Here is an 18426-nt window from a genome sequence, read left to right on the forward strand (position 1 = left end):
CATGGGGCTCGATCCCAGGACCCAGTGATCATGACCCGAGCAGAAGGCAGACAACCATCTGAGCCACCGAGGCGCCCCTGAATCTTTTTTCTTAACATGGATTATGACTTATATTATTTATATTTCCCTTCTTTTTCTGTTTTATCATGGAATTTTCTAAATCGGGACATTACAGAGAATCCTGCCTCAGATGCAGAGAGCACCTAAATAAATAGAGTGTTGTCTGGAAAAAAGCTCTTAAGTAAGGTGCTACCTAGAGAGTTGTGGTCTCTGGCTCTGCCAAGCCAGGACTAAACCAGAAGAAAACTGAGAGACAGAAGAAACAAAAACGTATGAAACAGTCAAAGATTATTTGTTTGTTTTTACATGAAGAAAATGTGGTGCTTATATTTTCTAGTCTCCACTCACCTGGGTGGGCTCAGGGATGCCTCCCCACCCCCCAGCCAAGAAGGGAATAGTGGGTGGGGGGCTTCCTCTCTGTGTACTGCTGGTTGTGCTTTCTGCATGCTTTCCTCAGCACATGGGCAAGAAAAACCAGACTGGTTTAACTATACTCCCCAAGGTAATTTCTTCACCGTTTATCATGCTGGAACACATGGTGTCCTCAACAATTCTAGAGCAGGCTCCTGAGAGAGCCTCAGGACAGACACAAAAATGTTAAGAGCATGGATGACCATGTCCCTTGTAGACTCGGCCTTGCAGCAGACACAGGGAGGAGAGGAGCCCCTCCTTTAATCCCCCCCCTTTTTTTTAAGATTTTATTTATTTATTCCACAGAGAAAGAGAGAGCCAGCGAGAGAGGGAACACAAGCAGGGGGAGTGGGAGAGGAAGAAGCAGGCTCCCAGCGGAGGAGCCTGATGTGGGGCTGGGTCCCAGGACTCCGGGATCACGCCCTGAGCCGAAGGCAGACCCCCAGCAACTGAGCCACCCAGGCGCCCCTCCTTTAATCCCTTCTGAAATAAGATGGATGTATAAACAAGTGGGGGAAATAACATTTCACTGTAGAGGTAGAACAGAATAAAAGTGCCATAGGGACAATATTATGAAAGGATGGGACAAACAACATCTAACTTGGTGGAGAGGTGGGGAGGACTTAAAGAGAAGTTGCATTTCAGAAGGGACTTGAACTACAGGTAGGATTCAAAATTGGTTTATGGCTTTCTTTTTACTTTTTTAAGGAAATGTATGTTTATCGTAGACGTTTAGAAAATACTGAAAATTCTAAAGAAGTCAAAAGGCAGGCAGCTATACTTAGTTACTCGCTACCAGAGTGTACAGTATGGAAAGGGGGACAGGGAGTAACTCTATAATGAAGAAGCATAACAAACACTACCTTAGCCAGGTAAACATCGGGGATAAATTGTGTTGATACCACGTAAGCTTGGTATGACCGATGTGTTGAAAGTGGCACTTCTCCTCTGCAGTCTTCCACCCAAGAACCCATAACCCTAGTCTCATCATGGGAAAAGCTTCAAGCAAGCCCAAATTAAGGGACGTTTTGCAAAATACCTAACCACAATACTCACAACTGTCAAGGTCGTGAACAACAGAAAGTCTGAAAAACCGTCACAGCCAAAAAAGCCTAAGGAGACATGACGAAATGTAATAAGGTATCCTAGATGGGATACTGGAACAGAAAAAGGACATTAGGGAAAAACTAAGGAAATATGGACAGAACATGGAGTTTAGTTCATACTAATGTATCAGTATTGGCTCATTAGTTGTGACGAATATGCCATATTAATATAGGGTACGAGCAAAAGGGGAAAGGGGGTGCTGGGTATACAAGAAACTGTTATTTTTCAACTTTTCTGTAAATTTAAAATGCTTTAAAATAAAGTGTTTAAGTATTTAAAAAACAAAGCACAATTAAAATTTTGGTGTACTTCATTTCCTTCCAGATTTTTTTCTATGTATGTACATGTACTCATATTTTAACCATGTGTATAGATTTTTATCCTGCTTTCCTCTGACCTAACATCATACACTGAGCATGATACCCAAACTTCTGAATGTTGACAATATTTCATAATCTATAATTACTTAAGTGGTTTTCTATTTTTGGACATCCCGGTTTTAAAAACAAGTTAGCTGTAATGATTAGTGTTGTGATGATTACCTTTGTAAATTCATTTCTGTGTAGATCTCAGACCATTTCCTTGGGATGCAGAAGACTTCCCTGTTAAGAAAGAGTAAGGCTGGAAATATAAGTTTTCCTTTAAGGATAATGAATAGGTTCTGCAGAGTTTAAAAGAGGATTCTAGTTCAGCAAGTTTATAGTTTTAAGGAAAAACAAGTTGCAAACTTAATTTATTTCCTAGCATCTCTGTATAGAAGCTATTGGTCACTACTTGACTGACATTTTGCTTTTATTTTATGTTTTTATTTATTTATTTATTTGACAGCGAGAGAAGGAGGGAGACAGAGTGCACAAGCAGGGGGGAACAGCAGGCAGAGGGAGAGGAAGATGCAGGCTCCCCATGGAGCAGGGAGCCCGATGAAGGGCTTGATCCAAGGACCCTGGGATTATGACCCGAGCCAAAGGCAGATGCTTAACGACTGAGCCACCCAAATCCCCTTCATTGTTTTTTATTAAAGATTTTATTTAAGAGAGAGAGAGCATGAGCGGGGGAAGAAGCAGAGGGAGGAGCGAGAGAGACAAGCAGACTGCCTGCCAAGCAGAGAGCCTGACCTGAGGCCTGATCCCAGGACCCTGAAACCATGACCTGAGCCAAAGTCAGATGTTTAACTGACCCAAGAACCCATTTTTATTTTTTTAAAGATTTATTATTTTAGAGAGAGAGAAAGAGAGTACACATGCGTGTGTGTGAGCCTGAGTGAGGGAGGGTTTAGAGGGAAGGACTCTTAAAACGGGCTCCCAGCTGCGTGTGGAGACTGACATGGGGCTTGACCCCATCACCCATGAGATCATGACCTGAACCGAAACCAAGAGTCTGAGGCTTAACTGACTGAGCCACCCAGGTACCCCATATTTTCCTTTTAAAAAGAGAAGTATTTAGGGGTGCCTAGGTGGCTCAGTCCATTAAGCATCCAACTCCTGATCTCACCTCAGGTCTTGATCTCAGGGTCGTGAATTAAAGTCCAGTGTCGGGCTCCACACTGGGCATGGAGCTTACTTAAAAAAGGGAGGAGGGGAGGTAGACCCCAGTTGGGCGGGGATAGAGCCAGAGGGAGAAGCAGACTCCCCACTGACCAGAGAGCCTGACGTGGAGCTCGATTACAGGACCCTGGGATCATGACCTGAACTGAAGGCAGCCACTTAACCGACTGAGCCACCCAGGTGCCCCACGCCAATTGTTTTCTTAAATCATACATACAATGCATATCGTGTTTGTTTAATCAATATCTCTGACAATCAGTGGTACCTTGTAAACTTTGACATAGTTTTATGGAGTCTCAGTGCCAAATTCTACAATCCTCGATAAAACTTCTTTTTAAATTTCTGTAAAGTGAAGATCTTTCTCTGTGAGAACTAGCCCAAGTCTTAGTTTTAGAAATCAGTTATTGGTGAGGGGAAGATGGCAGACTAGGAGGATCCTGAGATCACTCCGTCCCATGTTTACAACTAGGTGTCATCCACATCCAAGTCACTGAACCAGAGAGCCATCAAGCCATCGAAACCCTGCGAGAACAAACTCCACAACTAAATATAGAGGAGAAGCTGTATGCAATAGGTTAGGAGTGCCATAAAGGCAGAGGGAGGCTGCCTGCAGCAGGGAAGGAGTTGGGTGTGTAGAGGGGGCAGTGACACAGGCCCTTGCACCGATCCCCATAACGTTTGGCTTTGAGAAACAGAGGGGCTGAATTCTCAGAGTTTGTTTAGTGAGTGGGACTTGGAGCCTGGAGTTTTAAAAGTCAGCTGACTCAGCACTTCCACCCAAGAGGGCAAGGGATAGCTGGGCTGTTGCCCCTAAAACACACCCTGCACAGAGAGGCAAAATAAACACAGCAGATTATGCAATGCCAGTGAGCAAATGGGGGACAGGTGTAGTCACTCTGATTTCCTAGCATGTTGGGGGACCTGGAAAACGAGGAAGCTGGCAGGCACCATTTTCATGCCCCACCTCCAGCACAAACACAGGACCACCTGCGGGAGGCTGGGCTGCACAGAACTTGCTACCTAATCTGCGGGCAGTGCACCACACACTCGCCCACTCCAAGCCTACCTCCTTGGCCCTGGACTCAAGACAAAGTTTGTTAAAACTGTACACCAGTCCCGCCCAGCCACAGGGTGCACAGCTGCTGCCCTGAGCTGCCTCCAGTTGGTGTGGGGCGCCCAGCCACTGCTCTGTGCTGTGCCCAGCTGTGTGCAGCTGCCATCCTGCGCCCCCAGCCAATCCTGCACGCTACACCCAGTCAGGTCCCGTCACTGCCCAACTCAGAGCCCAGTCTCACTTCTGGCCACGCACACGCCTGGGCCCTAGCCACAGTAGCGCTTCACAGCACTTCAAGGATCTCCCATAGGCCTAGTGGCCCAGCACAAATGTTGCTACCACCTCCTCCTGCTCTCAAGTTCCCTGGTGGGCACGCCCCCTCCGGACTGGCCTGAGTACCACCAACACTACACAGAGTAAGTACAGCTCCAAACAGGCAGAGTCAGGCCAGATGATTACACTGAAAGGAAAAGTGACTCAGACATAACAGCAGGGCAAAAGCAACACACAGAGGAGACTCTCCTGAAGTGGCACGTTCTGCTGAACTGGGGACCCTGCCCTGCAGGGCACTCCAGGACCTCTTCTTCATAAAGTCACTACTTTCAAGAACAAAACACACAGCTGACTTTCTTAATGGAGAGAAACAGACACAGAGAGGCAGCAAAATGAGGACACAGAGAAATGTATCCCAAATGAAAGAACAGGACAAGGCCACGGCCAAAGATCTACATGAAATGGACATAAGTAACACGCCTGATAGAGAATTTAAAGCAATGATCATAAGGATACTCACTCGACTTGAGAAAAGAGTGGAAGACATGAGTGAAACCCTTAACACAGAGATAAGGCATAACATAGCAGAGATAAAGGTCTCAATAAGCAAAATGAGAAACACAATTGGAATGAACAGCAGAGTGAATGAAGCAAAGGAACAAATTAGTGACCTAAGGAGACAGAGTAATGGAAAGTAACCAGGCTGAACAAAAGAGAGAAAAAAGAATTGTGCAAAAGGAGAGTAGACTTAGGGAACTCAGTGACTCCATCAAACATAATAACATTCGTATTATAGGGGCCTCAGAAGAAGAGAGAGGAAAAAGAGCAGAGAACGTATTTGAAGAAATAATAGCTGAAAACCTCCCTAATCTGGGGAAGGAAACAGATATCCAGATCTAGGAGGCACAGAGAACTCCCATCAAAATCAACAAAAGCAGACCCACACCAAGAGATATTGTTATTAAATTGGCAAAATATAGTGATAAAGAAAAGATTTTTTTAAACATTTTTTATTATGTTATGTTAGTCACCATAGACTATAGCCTTAGTTTTTGATGTAGTGTTCCATGATTCATTGTTTGCGTATAACACACAGTGCTCCATGCAATACGGGCCCTCCTTAATACCCATCACTGGCCTATCCCACCCCCCACCCCTCTGAAGCCCTCAGTTTGTTTCCCAGGGCCCATAGTCTCTCGTGGTTCATTCCCCCTTCTCTTTACCTCCCCTTCATTCTTCCCTTCCTTCTCCTACCGATCTCCCTGCTATGTCTTATGTTCCATAAATGAGTGAAACCAGATGATAACTGTCTTTCTCTACTTCACTTATTTCCTTGGCGTAATCTCCTCCAGTCCCGTCCATGTTGCTGCAAGTGTTGGGTAATCGTTCTTTCTGATGGCTGAGTAATATTCCATTGTATATGGACCACATCTTCGTAATCCATTTGTCTGTTGAAGGGCATCTCGGCGCCTTCCACAATGTAGCTATTGTGGACAATGCTGCTAAGAACATTGGGGTGCATATGGCCCTTCTCTTCACTACGTCTGTGTCTTTGGGGTAAATACCCAGTAGTGCAATTGCTGGATCATAGGGTAGCTCTATTTTTAATTTTTTGAGTGACATCAAAGTTTTTATTTATTTATGTATTTATGTATTTATTTATTTATTTTTCTTATACAGAAATATATGTATGTTTAAAAAAGCAATATGCAAACCTATGGCAGTTATCTGGAGACCTTGAGAAATGAAACACATGGGTTCAGTCTCTGGCGATTATGAAATCAAACATTACGTTTTGCTTCACATACTCTAAGACTTTCATATACGCTATCATGTTTCATCCTCTATCAGAGACTTTTACCATGTTACACACAAGAACTCTGAGACCCAGAGAAATAAAAAACTTGTTGAAGGCTACTGAACTAGTTAACAAAGTCAGAGCTGGAACTCTGATTATGTCTCACTACAATGCTGCTAATCACCTTTTGAGTTCCACGTCTGGAGTTAGTGAAGGCTCTGTCACTTCTTAGATAACTTCAGTGGCTTACTATTCCCCTAGCCTCAAGTTCCATCTCAGCAATATTTGAAAAATGCTCCCAGTGTTTTGTGAACATGCTGAATTTTGTATGTAAAGCACCTGGGCATTGATAAAGAGTAGCTATTATTGTTGTATGTGTAAATAAAATGCTGGGCACCTCTGAACATTATATCCATACTGCTCCTAGGGTCACGTTCAAAAGGTTGACTTTTAGCATCTACTAAGGCTGAACATATGCATTCCCTATCATACAGCAATTCCACTCAGGTATATACCCCACTGAAATGCACATGAATGTTCATCAAAACAATGTTCATAGCACTATAGTCCCAATCTGAGAACGATCAAAAGCCCATTGGTAGTAACGTTGACAAACACTTGTCCTATCACAAAACGGAACACCACTTAGCAGTGATAATAAATGATCTACGACTACACCCAACAATATACATGAATCTCACAATGTTGAGCGAAAGCAGAAAGACACTAAAGACGACACAGTGAAGGATTCATTTCCATAAAATAGCTCATTTTGTTGGAATAGGTTAGAGTACCTTTGGGGACAGGGGAAGTGCCTGGAGCAGGAATAAGGGTGGCTGCGGGAGTGCTGGTAATGAGGTTTCTGGATTCCTGTGCTTGGTTACACAGGTATGTTCCGGTTGTAAAAATTCACTGGACTGTACAATTAGGGGTTGCGCGCTTTTTTATGTATAGTTCACTAAAAGTTAAAAAAAAAAAAAAAGAGTTGCCCTTTTCCAGGGAGGGGCTGGAATTCTTGGAATTTTGCCTAAACTCACTCAGTTCTGATTTCACCACGAATCCATTAGCCAACTTTCACTCCAAGAACTGAGTCTGGCCTGAGGGAGACAAGAGTTCCGGAGGCGGGTTCAGCACCACAGCCAGTTTTCAGAACGCCCCGCGCGCCAGGCCAGGGCTGGGAGAACGACCTGCTGCTTTTACCTCGGGCGGGTCCCAGGTGCGCAGGCCATGGGTCTGAAGCGCCCAGACGCCTCCTGACGCGGCTCCGCCACCCACTGTTGCTGCGCCAGGGGACGCCTGACCCCGTCGGGCCTGCGAAGCGCTCTCCGCCTCCTGGACCGGACTTCGGCCGGGCGCGACTTCCAGCTTCCCCGCTCCAGGTCCAGAAGGCAGCCGCGCGCAGCCGGGATGGTGACGGTGATCCTGCAGCCCGCGGGCCGCTGCCGCTGGGACGAGCCCGTGCGCATCGCCGTGCGGGGCCTGGCGCCGGGACAGCCCGTCACGCTGCGCGCCTCCCTGCGCGACGAGAAGGGTGCGCTCTTCCGGGCCCACGCGCGGTACCAAGCCGACGCCGGCGGCCTCCTGGACCTGGCGCGCGCGCCTGCGCTGGGCGGCAGCTTCGTGGGGGTCGAGCCCATGGGGCTCGTGTGGGCCCTGGAGCCGGATAAGCGTTTCTGGCGGTTTGTGAAAGCGGGACGTGCAGACGCCCTTCGCCGTGGAGCTGGAGGTGCTCGACGGCCACGAGCCCGACGCCGGGCGTCTCCTGGGCCGGGCGGTGCACGAGCGCGACTTCCTGCGGCCCGGGGTGCGGCGGGAGCCGGTGCGCGCGGGCAGAGCGCGGGGCACGCTCTTCCTGCCCCCAGGTGAGTGGGGGGGGGCGGTTAGGAGGCGCGCGGCTGGGGGTATTGGCGGCTAGAGGTTCCGGTACTGCTGCAGGCGGAGTTCAGGTCCTGGGTAAGGACGAAGAAGCTGAAGATGACTAAGCCAGTGGCCAACCAAAATGGAGTATTTTGACGTGTTGGGCTCTGTGTTATGCGTTTTGCTTGCATTATGTCATTTAATCGCCATGATATCTCAATGAAGTGAGTACTGTTATTCTGCAGATTTAAAAAAAAAAAAAACCCACAAGTGAGGGTCAGGATGGATAGGTATGTGGTCCGTTTTGTCACTAATAACTGCTCTGTAGATCTCATCAGCCCTATCCATCAAGGAAGCTATTGCCGTATCACCCTTCCGTAGTGCCGTGGGTACACTGGGCCTCTTCTCCACTTCTTCATGCCCCATATGTACCACAGATGACACTTTAGGCTCCACTGACTTTCTCACCTGAAGCCATCTCTGGATATTTTTCTTTCCTCTCTGCATTATTTCAAGATTAATTTTATGTCCAATCCTCTAACAAAACACTATGAATCAACAGTCTAAAACATGAAATCCCTCGTTTCTTGATTTGGTTATTAATGAAAGACTTTGTTACTCTCCCTGATAACTAAAGCTTCTTAGAACCTTGTAGATAACTTATACAATCGTATGGAGGATAAACTCTTCACTGAGAAGGTACCTTGTAGACTTTCCTTTCAAGGTACTTGTATTTCTTTTGCCTAGTAACTCAGGGAGCTGTTTTTTTCCCCCTTTGATTCACAGGAGCCCACTAAATAGATCTCTAGAAGGAACGCAAATTGTTTAAATTGTATAATGCTTTCCTTTATATTGTTCCCTTCTCTAGGACCTGGACCTTTCCCGGGGATCATTGACATCTGTGGAATTGGAGGGGGCCTGCTGGAATATCGAGCCAGCCTTTTGGCGGGTCATGGCTTTGCCACTTTGGCTCTAGCTTATTATGACTTTGAAGATCTCCCCAAGGAAATTAACAGCATACACCTGGACTACTTTGAAGAAGCCCTGTGCTACATGCTTCAACACTCAGAGGTTCTCCTAATGTCCTTTATTATATAATTCTCTCTAGAAATACATCCAGGGGCGCCTGGGTGGCACAGCGGTTAAGCGTCTGCCTTCGGCTCAGGGCGTGATCCCAGCGTTATGGGATGGAGCCCCACATCAGGCTCTTCCGCTATGGGCCTGCTTCTTCCTCTCCCACTCCCCCTCCTTGTGTTCCCTCTCTCGCTGGCTGTCTCCTTCTCTGTCGAATAAATAAATAAAATCTTAAAAAAAAAAAAAGATACATCCAGAGAGGGTGTCACTTTGCACTCACCGGTGCCAGGTGCCCTGATGCTGCAATTCTTCTTTCACAGAGATTTCTTTTGGAGCCTTCCTTGGCTTTAGGTGCCTATTTACACTTTCTCTGTCAGATGGCTTAGTAAGGCAGAATTAATCATAAAGATCCATGTGAGGTTTTATTTAAAGGAATTATTCAGGAATTTGCATTTGTTATGCAAAATGAGTTTCCAGTTTGTTAGATCTATATGCTTTTATTTTTTTCCAGATTGATTTATTCATTTGAGAGAGAGAGCATGAGCAGAGGGAAGAGGCAGAGGGAGAGGGAGAAGCAGACTCCCCGCTAAGCAGGGAACCTGATACATCCCAGGACTGTGAGATCATTACCAGAGCTGAAGGCAGACGCTTAACCAATGGAGCCACCCAGGCGCCCCTACATGCTTTTTTTTATTTAAGTTTTTTATTTTAATTCCAGGATAGTTAACATACAGTGTTATATTAGTTTCAGGTGTGCAATACAGGGATTCAGCAGCTCATCACAAGTGCATTCCTTAAACCCATCACCTATTTAACCCATCCCCCTATCAACCTCCCCTCTGGTAACCATCAGTTTATTCTCTATAGTTAAGAGTCTGTTTCTTGACTTCTTTTTTTTTTTCCTTTCTTCATTTGTTCTGTTTCTTAAATTCCACATATGAGTGAAATCATGGCATTTGTCTTTCTTTAATTTCACTTAGCTTATCCTCTCTAGTTATATCTATCTTGTTGCAAATGGCAAGATTTCATTCTTTTTTATGCCTGAATAATATTCCGTCTGTGTGTGTGTGTGTGTGTGTGTGTGTGTGTGTATACACGTCACATCTTTATTCATTCATATATTGATGCACACTTAGGCTGCTTCCATAATTTGGCTATTGTACACAATGCTGCAATAAACATAGGGGTGCATGTATCCCTTTGAATTAGTGTTTTGTATTTTGGGGGTACAACCCAATACTGTGATTACTGATTGTAGGGTAGTTCTATTTTTAACCTTTTGAGGAAGCTCCATACTGTTTTCCACAGTGGCTGCCTCAGTTTGCATTCCCACCAACAGTTCATGAGTGTTCCTTTTTCTTCATATCCTCACCAACACTTGTTTCTTGTGTTGTTCATTTTAGCTATTCTGATGGGTGAGAGGTACTATCTCATTGTACTTTTGATTTGCATTTCCCTGATGATGAGTGATGTTGAACATCTTTTCTTTAAGATTAAAAAAAAAATTCGAAGGAGAGTGCACACAAGAACGAATATAAGCAGGGGGAGGAGCAGAGGGAGAGTGAGGAGCAGACTCCCCTCGAGCAGGGAGCCCAAGGCAGGGCTCAATCCCAGGACCCTAAGATCATGGCCTGAGCCGAAACCAAGAGTTGGACACTTAATCCACTGAACCTCCCAGGTGCCTTGGGCGTTGAGTTTTATAAATTCTTTCTAAATTTTGGATACTAACCCTTTATCAGATATGTCACTTGCAAATATCTTTTCCCATTCCTTAGGTTGTCTTTTAGTTTTGTTGTTTACTTTCTGTGCAGATTCTTTTTATTTTGATTTTTTAATCTTTAATTTCTGGTATCAGTGTGTACTCAGATTTTGATCAGAACTTGCCCACGTATTTCAGAAGCTAAGAATTACCTAATTTGACTCTGAAGTCTTACTTTGTTTCTATAAAGTTAATCATTTGCCAGTGTATGTAGATGGGGTCTGATGAGTCACTCGCTTAGAACAGAACTTGGTTCCGCACAGTTAGCTACCTTGGCACATTGAGACTTAGATCATACCCACCTGAATGAGGACCTGAACTTGACAGGCTCCATGACTCAGCGTTCTCTAGTGGATGATAGTCTGGAACATTTGTAATCAAGATCCAGACTTGCCAGTGAGTTTACAATTTGTTTGCCATGGGTTCACCCAGATATTTTTTATGTGGATAGAAACTCCTAAGGACTGAGGTTGATACTCTTGTGGCCAACTTACAAATTAAAGTTAGCATCTCTAGATACGTTTAAAAAAATGTTTTACTACGTAATACCTTTGTTACTTTTCTTAAACTAATCTCTGCCCAGTGTCCGGCTCGATTCACAATGCTAAAATTAAGAGTCATGTGTGCTACCAATTAAGCCAACCAGGAGCCCCATTTTCTTTTTTTTCTGTCAACCTCTAAAGGGACAGCTACTTCCCAGCCCCCATTTTCCCTCTACCCTCAGCTTAACTCAGACCCAAAGTATCAAAACTCACTAAGTGAACTGATGTTGATGAAAAATACTGCCATCATCATAGAACATTTTTCTATGAGATATGTTCTTGACTCCTCTTTCTTCTTCTCTTCTAGGTAAAGGGCCCAGGCATTGGACTTCTGGGCATTTCTTTAGGGGCTGATATTTGTCTTTCCATGGCCTCATTTTTGAAGAACATCTCAGCCACAGTTTCCATCAATGGATCTGGGTTCAGTGCAAAGAGAGGCATATACTACAAGCAGACTTGCATCCCATCATTGGGCCATGATTTTAGGAGACTGAAGGTAGCTTTCTCAGGCCTCCTGGATGTTGTGGATATACGGAATGATATTGTAGGAGGGCATGAAAACCCCAGCATGATTCCAATAGAGAAGGCCCAGGGACCCATCCTCTTCATCGTTGGTCAGGATGACCATAACTGGAGGAGTGAGTTATATGCCCAAATAGCCTCTGAACGGTTACAGGCCCATGGAAAGGAAAAACCCGAGATCATCTCTTATCCTGGGACTGGGCATTATATTGAGCCTCCTTACTTCCCCCTATGCCCAGCTTCTGTGACAAAATTACTGAACAAACCTATAATCTGGGGTGGGGAGCCCAGGGCTCATTCTAGGGCTCAGGAAGATGCTTGGAAACAAATTCTAACCTTTTTCTGTAAGCATCTTGGAGCTATCCAGAATATAGCTTCCCCTAAATTGTAATGCATTGGTCTGTTATTGACATGAGAAATTCAAGGTCAGATTCTGGTGTTTAAGAATCATATGTGAATCCATTGTCCCCTCGATAATGTTAAATTCATGTCATGGGTATTAATGATACATTTTAGGAAACATTTTTAATACATTATGTTTTCATTAATTTTACTAATGTAACACATGCCTATTATAGAAGATTCATGTAGAAGTATACAACACAAAAAGTAAAAAGCATCCCCTCTGTTAAAATTTGTATTTTCTTCTAGATTTTTTTTTACTTAACACTTTAAGCCATGGATGAAATTTAAAGTTGAACAAATACTAGGTTACTTTTTTTTTCTTTAATCACTGTGGGAGAATTGCCATCCAGTGTTTGCTACTGGTTCAAAACTGGTGGTAGGATAGAATTTTCATTGGCCAGACCTTACAGAGAGGTCTTGGTATAAGGAAGCCAGGCCGACCTTTTCATCTTGGAGATCAGAGAAGAATCTTTTGGGAGGTGGAGTTGGGGTAAAGAAGGGCAGCATCTCTAGAATAGTTAAGTCCAAACTCTGTTTCGAGGATGAATGATTATGACTTATTTTCCTGCTTCCTGGCTTTAAGAATAGACATTGGAAAACCATAATGTGACATTCTTAGAGGCCTCACTCCTCATTTTCTTTGACATCAGGGCTGCAAAGCATTGCATAAGTGTATCTGAAGAGATAGTGGTTGAGAATGTTCCAAAACTGACAAAGACATCAAGCCACATATTCAAGAAGCACTATGTCTTAGCTTGAGTTGCTATAAAATACCATAGACTGGTGGCTGAAACAACAGATAATCAGTTTTTCTGGAGGCGGGGAAGTCCAAGATCGAGGTTCCAGCAGACTTAGTTCCTGGTAATGGCCTTTTTGTGGCTTACAGATGGCTGTCTTTTCCCCATGTCTCCCTGTGGCAAAGAAAGAGAGCTCTGGTTTCTCTTCCTCTTTTTATAAGGGCACTAATTCCATCATGGTGGCCTCGCTCTCATGCCCTCATTTAAACCTAATAACATTCCAAAGGCCCCACCTTCAAATGCCACTGCATTGTGGGTTGGGATTTCAAAATATGAATTTTGAGGTGACACATTCAGTTCGTAAGAACTATACACTTCAAAGAAGGCAAGTATAAAGAATACCATATTATCACAGAAAAATTATGTGTGGCAGTTTTACAACATAGCCATAAATTCTTTGACACTTCTCCCACCAAGAGGTGGAAGATCCATATTCTTTTCTCAAATCTGGATATGCTTCTGTGTCAGTCCGTTGTGTAGAGCATAACTGGTACTATGTAACTTCAGAAGCTAGATCATAAAAGCTACGAAGGTCCCACCTTTTCTGCTGGGAACACTTGCTCTTGGAGCCGTGAGCCACCTTAAGGAGTCTGACTACTTTGAGGTTGTGATAATGTGAGGAAGCCAAAAATACATGGAGAGGCCAACTATAGACATTTCCTGTGATAGTCCCAATGGAGCCCAGCCTTCAAATTATTTCCACCCAGGTACCAGATATGTGAGTGAAAAACCTCCAGATGATTCTAGCTCCTAGCCATTAAAATCTTCCCAGCAAAGGCTTTGGATATCTGAAGCAGAGCAGAATTGTACCTGTTAAACCCTGTCCAAATCGTGTCTTTATAAGCAAAATGATTCTTATTTCACATAACAATGGTTTGGGGTATGTTTCAGTTAGCGATTGCTATGTAAAAAACTACCTCAAAAATATGGTGGCTTAAAACAGTAACCATTTGGTGTGCCTGGGTGTCTCAGTCGGTTGAGCATCCAACTCTTGATTTCAGCTCAGGTCATGATCTCAGGGTGGTGAGATCAAGCCCAATGTCGGACTACACAACCAAGCACGGAACCCACTTACCATTCTGTCTCCCTCTCCCTCTGCCCGTCCCCACTGTGCTCGCACACTCTCAGTAAAAAGGGTGGGGGGAATAGTAACCATTTATTTTTCTCACTCACCTGGCAAGGAGGTTGGTAGTGGCCATCATCTGGGAATTCAGACAGTCCTATGTGTTAGGAGGATCTCCCAGTTTCTCTCCACATGGGTCTTTTCACTGGCTACTTGGGCTTGGATCCAAGAGTGAGCATCCCAAGACAGCAAAGCAAAATTGCATGGCATTTTTTTGACCTGTCTTGGAAGCTACATAGCATCACTCTTGCCATACTCTATTGGTCAAGGCAGTCCCAAAGCCCCACCCAAGTTCAAGGACAACATAGAGTTCACCTCTTAAAAAGAGTGCAGCAAGGTTCTAGAAGAATATAGGATGGGAAATACTGTAATCATTTTTTGAAAATCTGCCTTCTGGCCACAGTGGTTCCCATTCCTCCCACAGTTAGAATACATCCATTCCTCTTCCAAGGCCCCTCAAAAATCTCATTCCATTATAGTGTCTAAGATTGCATCACCTATATCACATCCAGGTACAGATGAGGCTCGTCTGGTATACTTCTTTGGGTATAGCTCCTTGAGTATCATTGTCAAAGTGAAGACCTGTGAACTAAAGAAACAACTACACACACAAAGACAGAATACAATGTGGGATAGGTGTAAGATAACTCTTACATTCTTGTTCAAAAATGGGGGAAGTGGGAGGCACACAACAGTCACTGGCCCCTAGCAATTTTGAAATCCAGCTGAGAACATGTTGCGAATTCTTTGGTGCTCAGTTAACCCTCTGTAAGTTGTTCTCTGTAGCTCTTGGTTCCACCCTCTGAGTGAAAACCTTTTTTTTCCATAAAAAAAACTGAGTTAGCAACGACAAAGTCTCCTCAGTCAGCTTCTTAGATGAAAAAGATCAGGAGTCCAAAGTTCTTTCCTTCTCTGCATTCTATTTCAGTTCAAATTTGTACTGCTACCAGAACAATTCTCTTAAGAACTATGTGGGTTTTCTAAAACCCTTAGTGAGGTTCACTTTATTAGGTAAAACACAGCAATATAAGTCTATTTGAGGCAAAAACTTCTCTACCTGGGTCTCCCTGTGAGGATGCTGAGGGTAATACCCTTGAGATTCTAACAAGGCCTATTATTTAATAGTTAGGATCTGCTGGGGATACCTTAAAATCTTCAGAGGGCTTTCTGTCAGTCTGAAATGTTCTGTGAAGCACTACCTTGAATCTTTCTGAGGTCTTTATGAAGGATCTCCCATAGACCCACTCTGGATTTGACTTTGGTCTGAGGTCCTGTCTTAATTAAAGACTAATTTGCCATATGGGGAGGCCGGGAAAGATACAGTATTATTGTCAAACTTGGCAAATCCTGGTTCCTTCACATGTAACAGTTCATTCTTTAGTTTAATTCTTTCTCTTGCATTTTATCATAGGCAGCAGCAGAAGTCAGCTGGCACTGTCAGTACTCTGCCAGGAAATCCCCTCAGCCAGATTATTGAATTCATTTAGGTGTCTCTTCCATTTTTCACATTACTGCAAGTGTCAGTGTTGCCTTCGGCTTCCAATAAGTTTTTGTTGCTTCCCTAATAGCCTCCATGGGGTCCTTTAGGCTTTCACTAACAGTCTCCTTAAAGCCTTTCCAACTTCCACCAGCTACCTAGTCCTAAAGGCAACTGTGGTTCCTGTGTATATGGGCATGTCCACAGACTGCTCAAGTTTTCACATAGCATGATATCTGACCTGCAAAATGAATGTCCCAAGAGAGGATGGCAGAAATGCATGGCATTTTTTAGACCTAGCTTTGGAAGTCGCATAGCATCACTTCAACTGTACTCTATTGTTTGAGATAAGCACAAAGATGTCAGTGCAAGGAAAATAGCTCTAGACTCTTATCTCCTGATAAGGGAACTGCAAGATTCCTAGAAGAACATCTGAGATGGGAGTTAATTGTTGCAGTGATCTTTGCAATCTGTCCACAGAATTGTTATGTAGGAACACTGCTGAAAAGAAAGCTAAAGATTAAAAAGCCTTACCAGCAGCCACAGAAAAAAGACAACCTCCAAAGGAACAGCAATAATCTAAAAACTAACTTAAAAACAGCAAAATGGAAACGGGAAGCCACTGGAATGATACCTTCAAAGCACTGACAGAAAATATGTGACAAAGTAGAAGCCTAGGCTAGCAAAAGAGATATTTAAATATGAAAGCATTTATTTTTCATAAAGATTATTGAAAAAAATTAAATTGAAATAATTTTCAGAAAAATATAAATTGAGATAATAGAGCATATCTTTTTCTAAAGGAAAAACTAAAGAGAATTCTTCAAGCACAAGGAAAATGATTCCAGGGGAGAGCATTTAGACGAAGGAAGAAATGGAATATAATGAAGAGGTTAAATGTGTATATAAATCTAAATAAATATCTTTTTAAATATTTTACTTATTTATTTCAGAGAGAGAGATAGAGCATGAGTGGGGGTGGGTAGGGAGAGAGAGACACAGGCTCCCTGGTGAGCAGGGAGCCCAACATGGGGCTTGATCCCAGGCTCATGACCTGAGCTGAAGGCACTTAACCAACTGAGCCACCCACATGCCCCAATAAATATTTACAAATAATATACTATGGAGTTTAAAATACACATAGAATTAAATAGCATATGTAGGAAGGAAATAAGTGCAGTGGAAATGTTCTAAAACCACTGCATTTTTCACAAGGTGGTAAAAATATTAATTTTGATTTAATGTTAATAAATCAAGAGTTATTACCATAAGCTAATACAGGAGGTAAATGGATTAATTTTTATATAGTTTTATTATTTAGAGAAAGAGAGAGCACATGTGTGTGGGGAGAGGGGCAGAGGGAAAAGGACAAAGAGATTCTCAACCAGACTCCACGCTGAGCACGGAGCCTGACGCGGGGCTTGTTCCCACCATCCTGAGATCATAACCTGAGCTGAAATCAAGAGTCATCCACTTAACTAACTGAGCCCCCAGGCACCCTGAATAATTTTTAAAAAGCTAAAAGAAGATAAAAAATATAGAATAAGCAGGATAGAAAATAAATAATAATTTAAACTCAGACCGATCAGCAATTACATTAAATGTAAATGGACTATACATTCCAGTAAAGAACAAAATATCAGGTTGATTTTCCTAGTATGTTCAATTTTCTGCTCTACAAAATCAGTTTGGATCATATATAGTATTGATTTCCTGTCAGAGAGTAAGAGATAGACATTTAACCTCAAGTGAGAGTAGGTGTATGTACAGGGTATAAAGTAAATGTAGAAAATAAATAACAGAATTATGACAGTTAAATCTTGTCCTAAGAATTTGTCATCGATGAATAATGAAATAAAATCTCACTGAAAATTAAAGTCAGTTTAACTAATCTGTTTAAACTCTGTATCTCCTGAGTATATTCAAAATGGATTTATATTAGGTCTTAATTATATAGCATTTATTTTGTCAAGGTGAAATAAACCTGCTGAGTACCTTGTTGAAAGGAACTCCAAAAGAAACAGAAAAGCTGTTATTTTCTGTTGTTGCCTTCAGTATTCAACTTCACTCAGCGAATATTTAGTAAAAGCCTGCTATGTGGTAGGCAATGTTCTTTTTTTTTTTTTTTTAAGATTTTACTTATTTGACAGAAAGAGAGACAGTGAGAGAGGGAACACAGCAAGGGGAGTGGGAGAGGAAGAACCAGGTTCTCAGCTGAGGAAGGAGCCCGATGCGGGGCTGGATCCCAGCACACTGGGATCCTGCCCTGAGTCAAAGGCAGAGGCTTAACGACTGAGCCACCCAGGCGCTCATAGGCAATGTTCTAAGTTGATGAGATGAACAAAGATAACAAAGTCTTTGCTGTCAAGAGCATTTATTCTAGTTTGGAAATAAGAAAATAAAATGATAAATGCTGTGAAGTATAAAAAAAATAAGATCGAGCCTGATGAGAGAGGTGATATTTTAAATATTTTAAATCTAAAATAGACTTGTGAGGGAAGACATATTTGAATAGGTAGTCTTTGAGCAGAAACCTGATTGAGGTTCATAGCAGCATTGTCCACAATAGCTAAATCATGGAAGGAGCCGAGATGCCCTCAACAGAAGACTGGATTAAGAAGTT

The 18426-nt window shown here is 43.1% G+C and overlaps 1 protein-coding gene and 1 non-coding gene across 2 annotated transcripts; one reads left to right on the forward strand and one right to left on the reverse strand.

Moving 5' to 3' along the window:
• The first annotated feature begins 7071 nt into the window (after positions 1–7071).
• Positions 7072–16786, forward strand: ACOT4 (acyl-CoA thioesterase 4). The gene is given in 4 exon segments (XM_034643002.1): positions 7072–7933; positions 7935–8109; positions 8973–9175; positions 11787–16786. Coding segments are annotated over 4 exon segments (1263 nt in total). The 5' UTR covers positions 7072–7654; the 3' UTR covers positions 12393–16786.
• Positions 11664–11734, reverse strand: LOC117796208. The gene has a single exon (XR_004620572.1). It is a non-coding gene; the product is annotated as a small nucleolar RNA SNORD56 (small nucleolar RNA).
• Positions 16787–18426: the final 1640 nt, after the last annotated feature.

This window comes from Ailuropoda melanoleuca, chromosome 14 (assembly GCF_002007445.2).
Source record: "Ailuropoda melanoleuca isolate Jingjing chromosome 14, ASM200744v2, whole genome shotgun sequence".
NCBI lineage: Eukaryota > Metazoa > Chordata > Mammalia > Carnivora > Ursidae > Ailuropoda > Ailuropoda melanoleuca.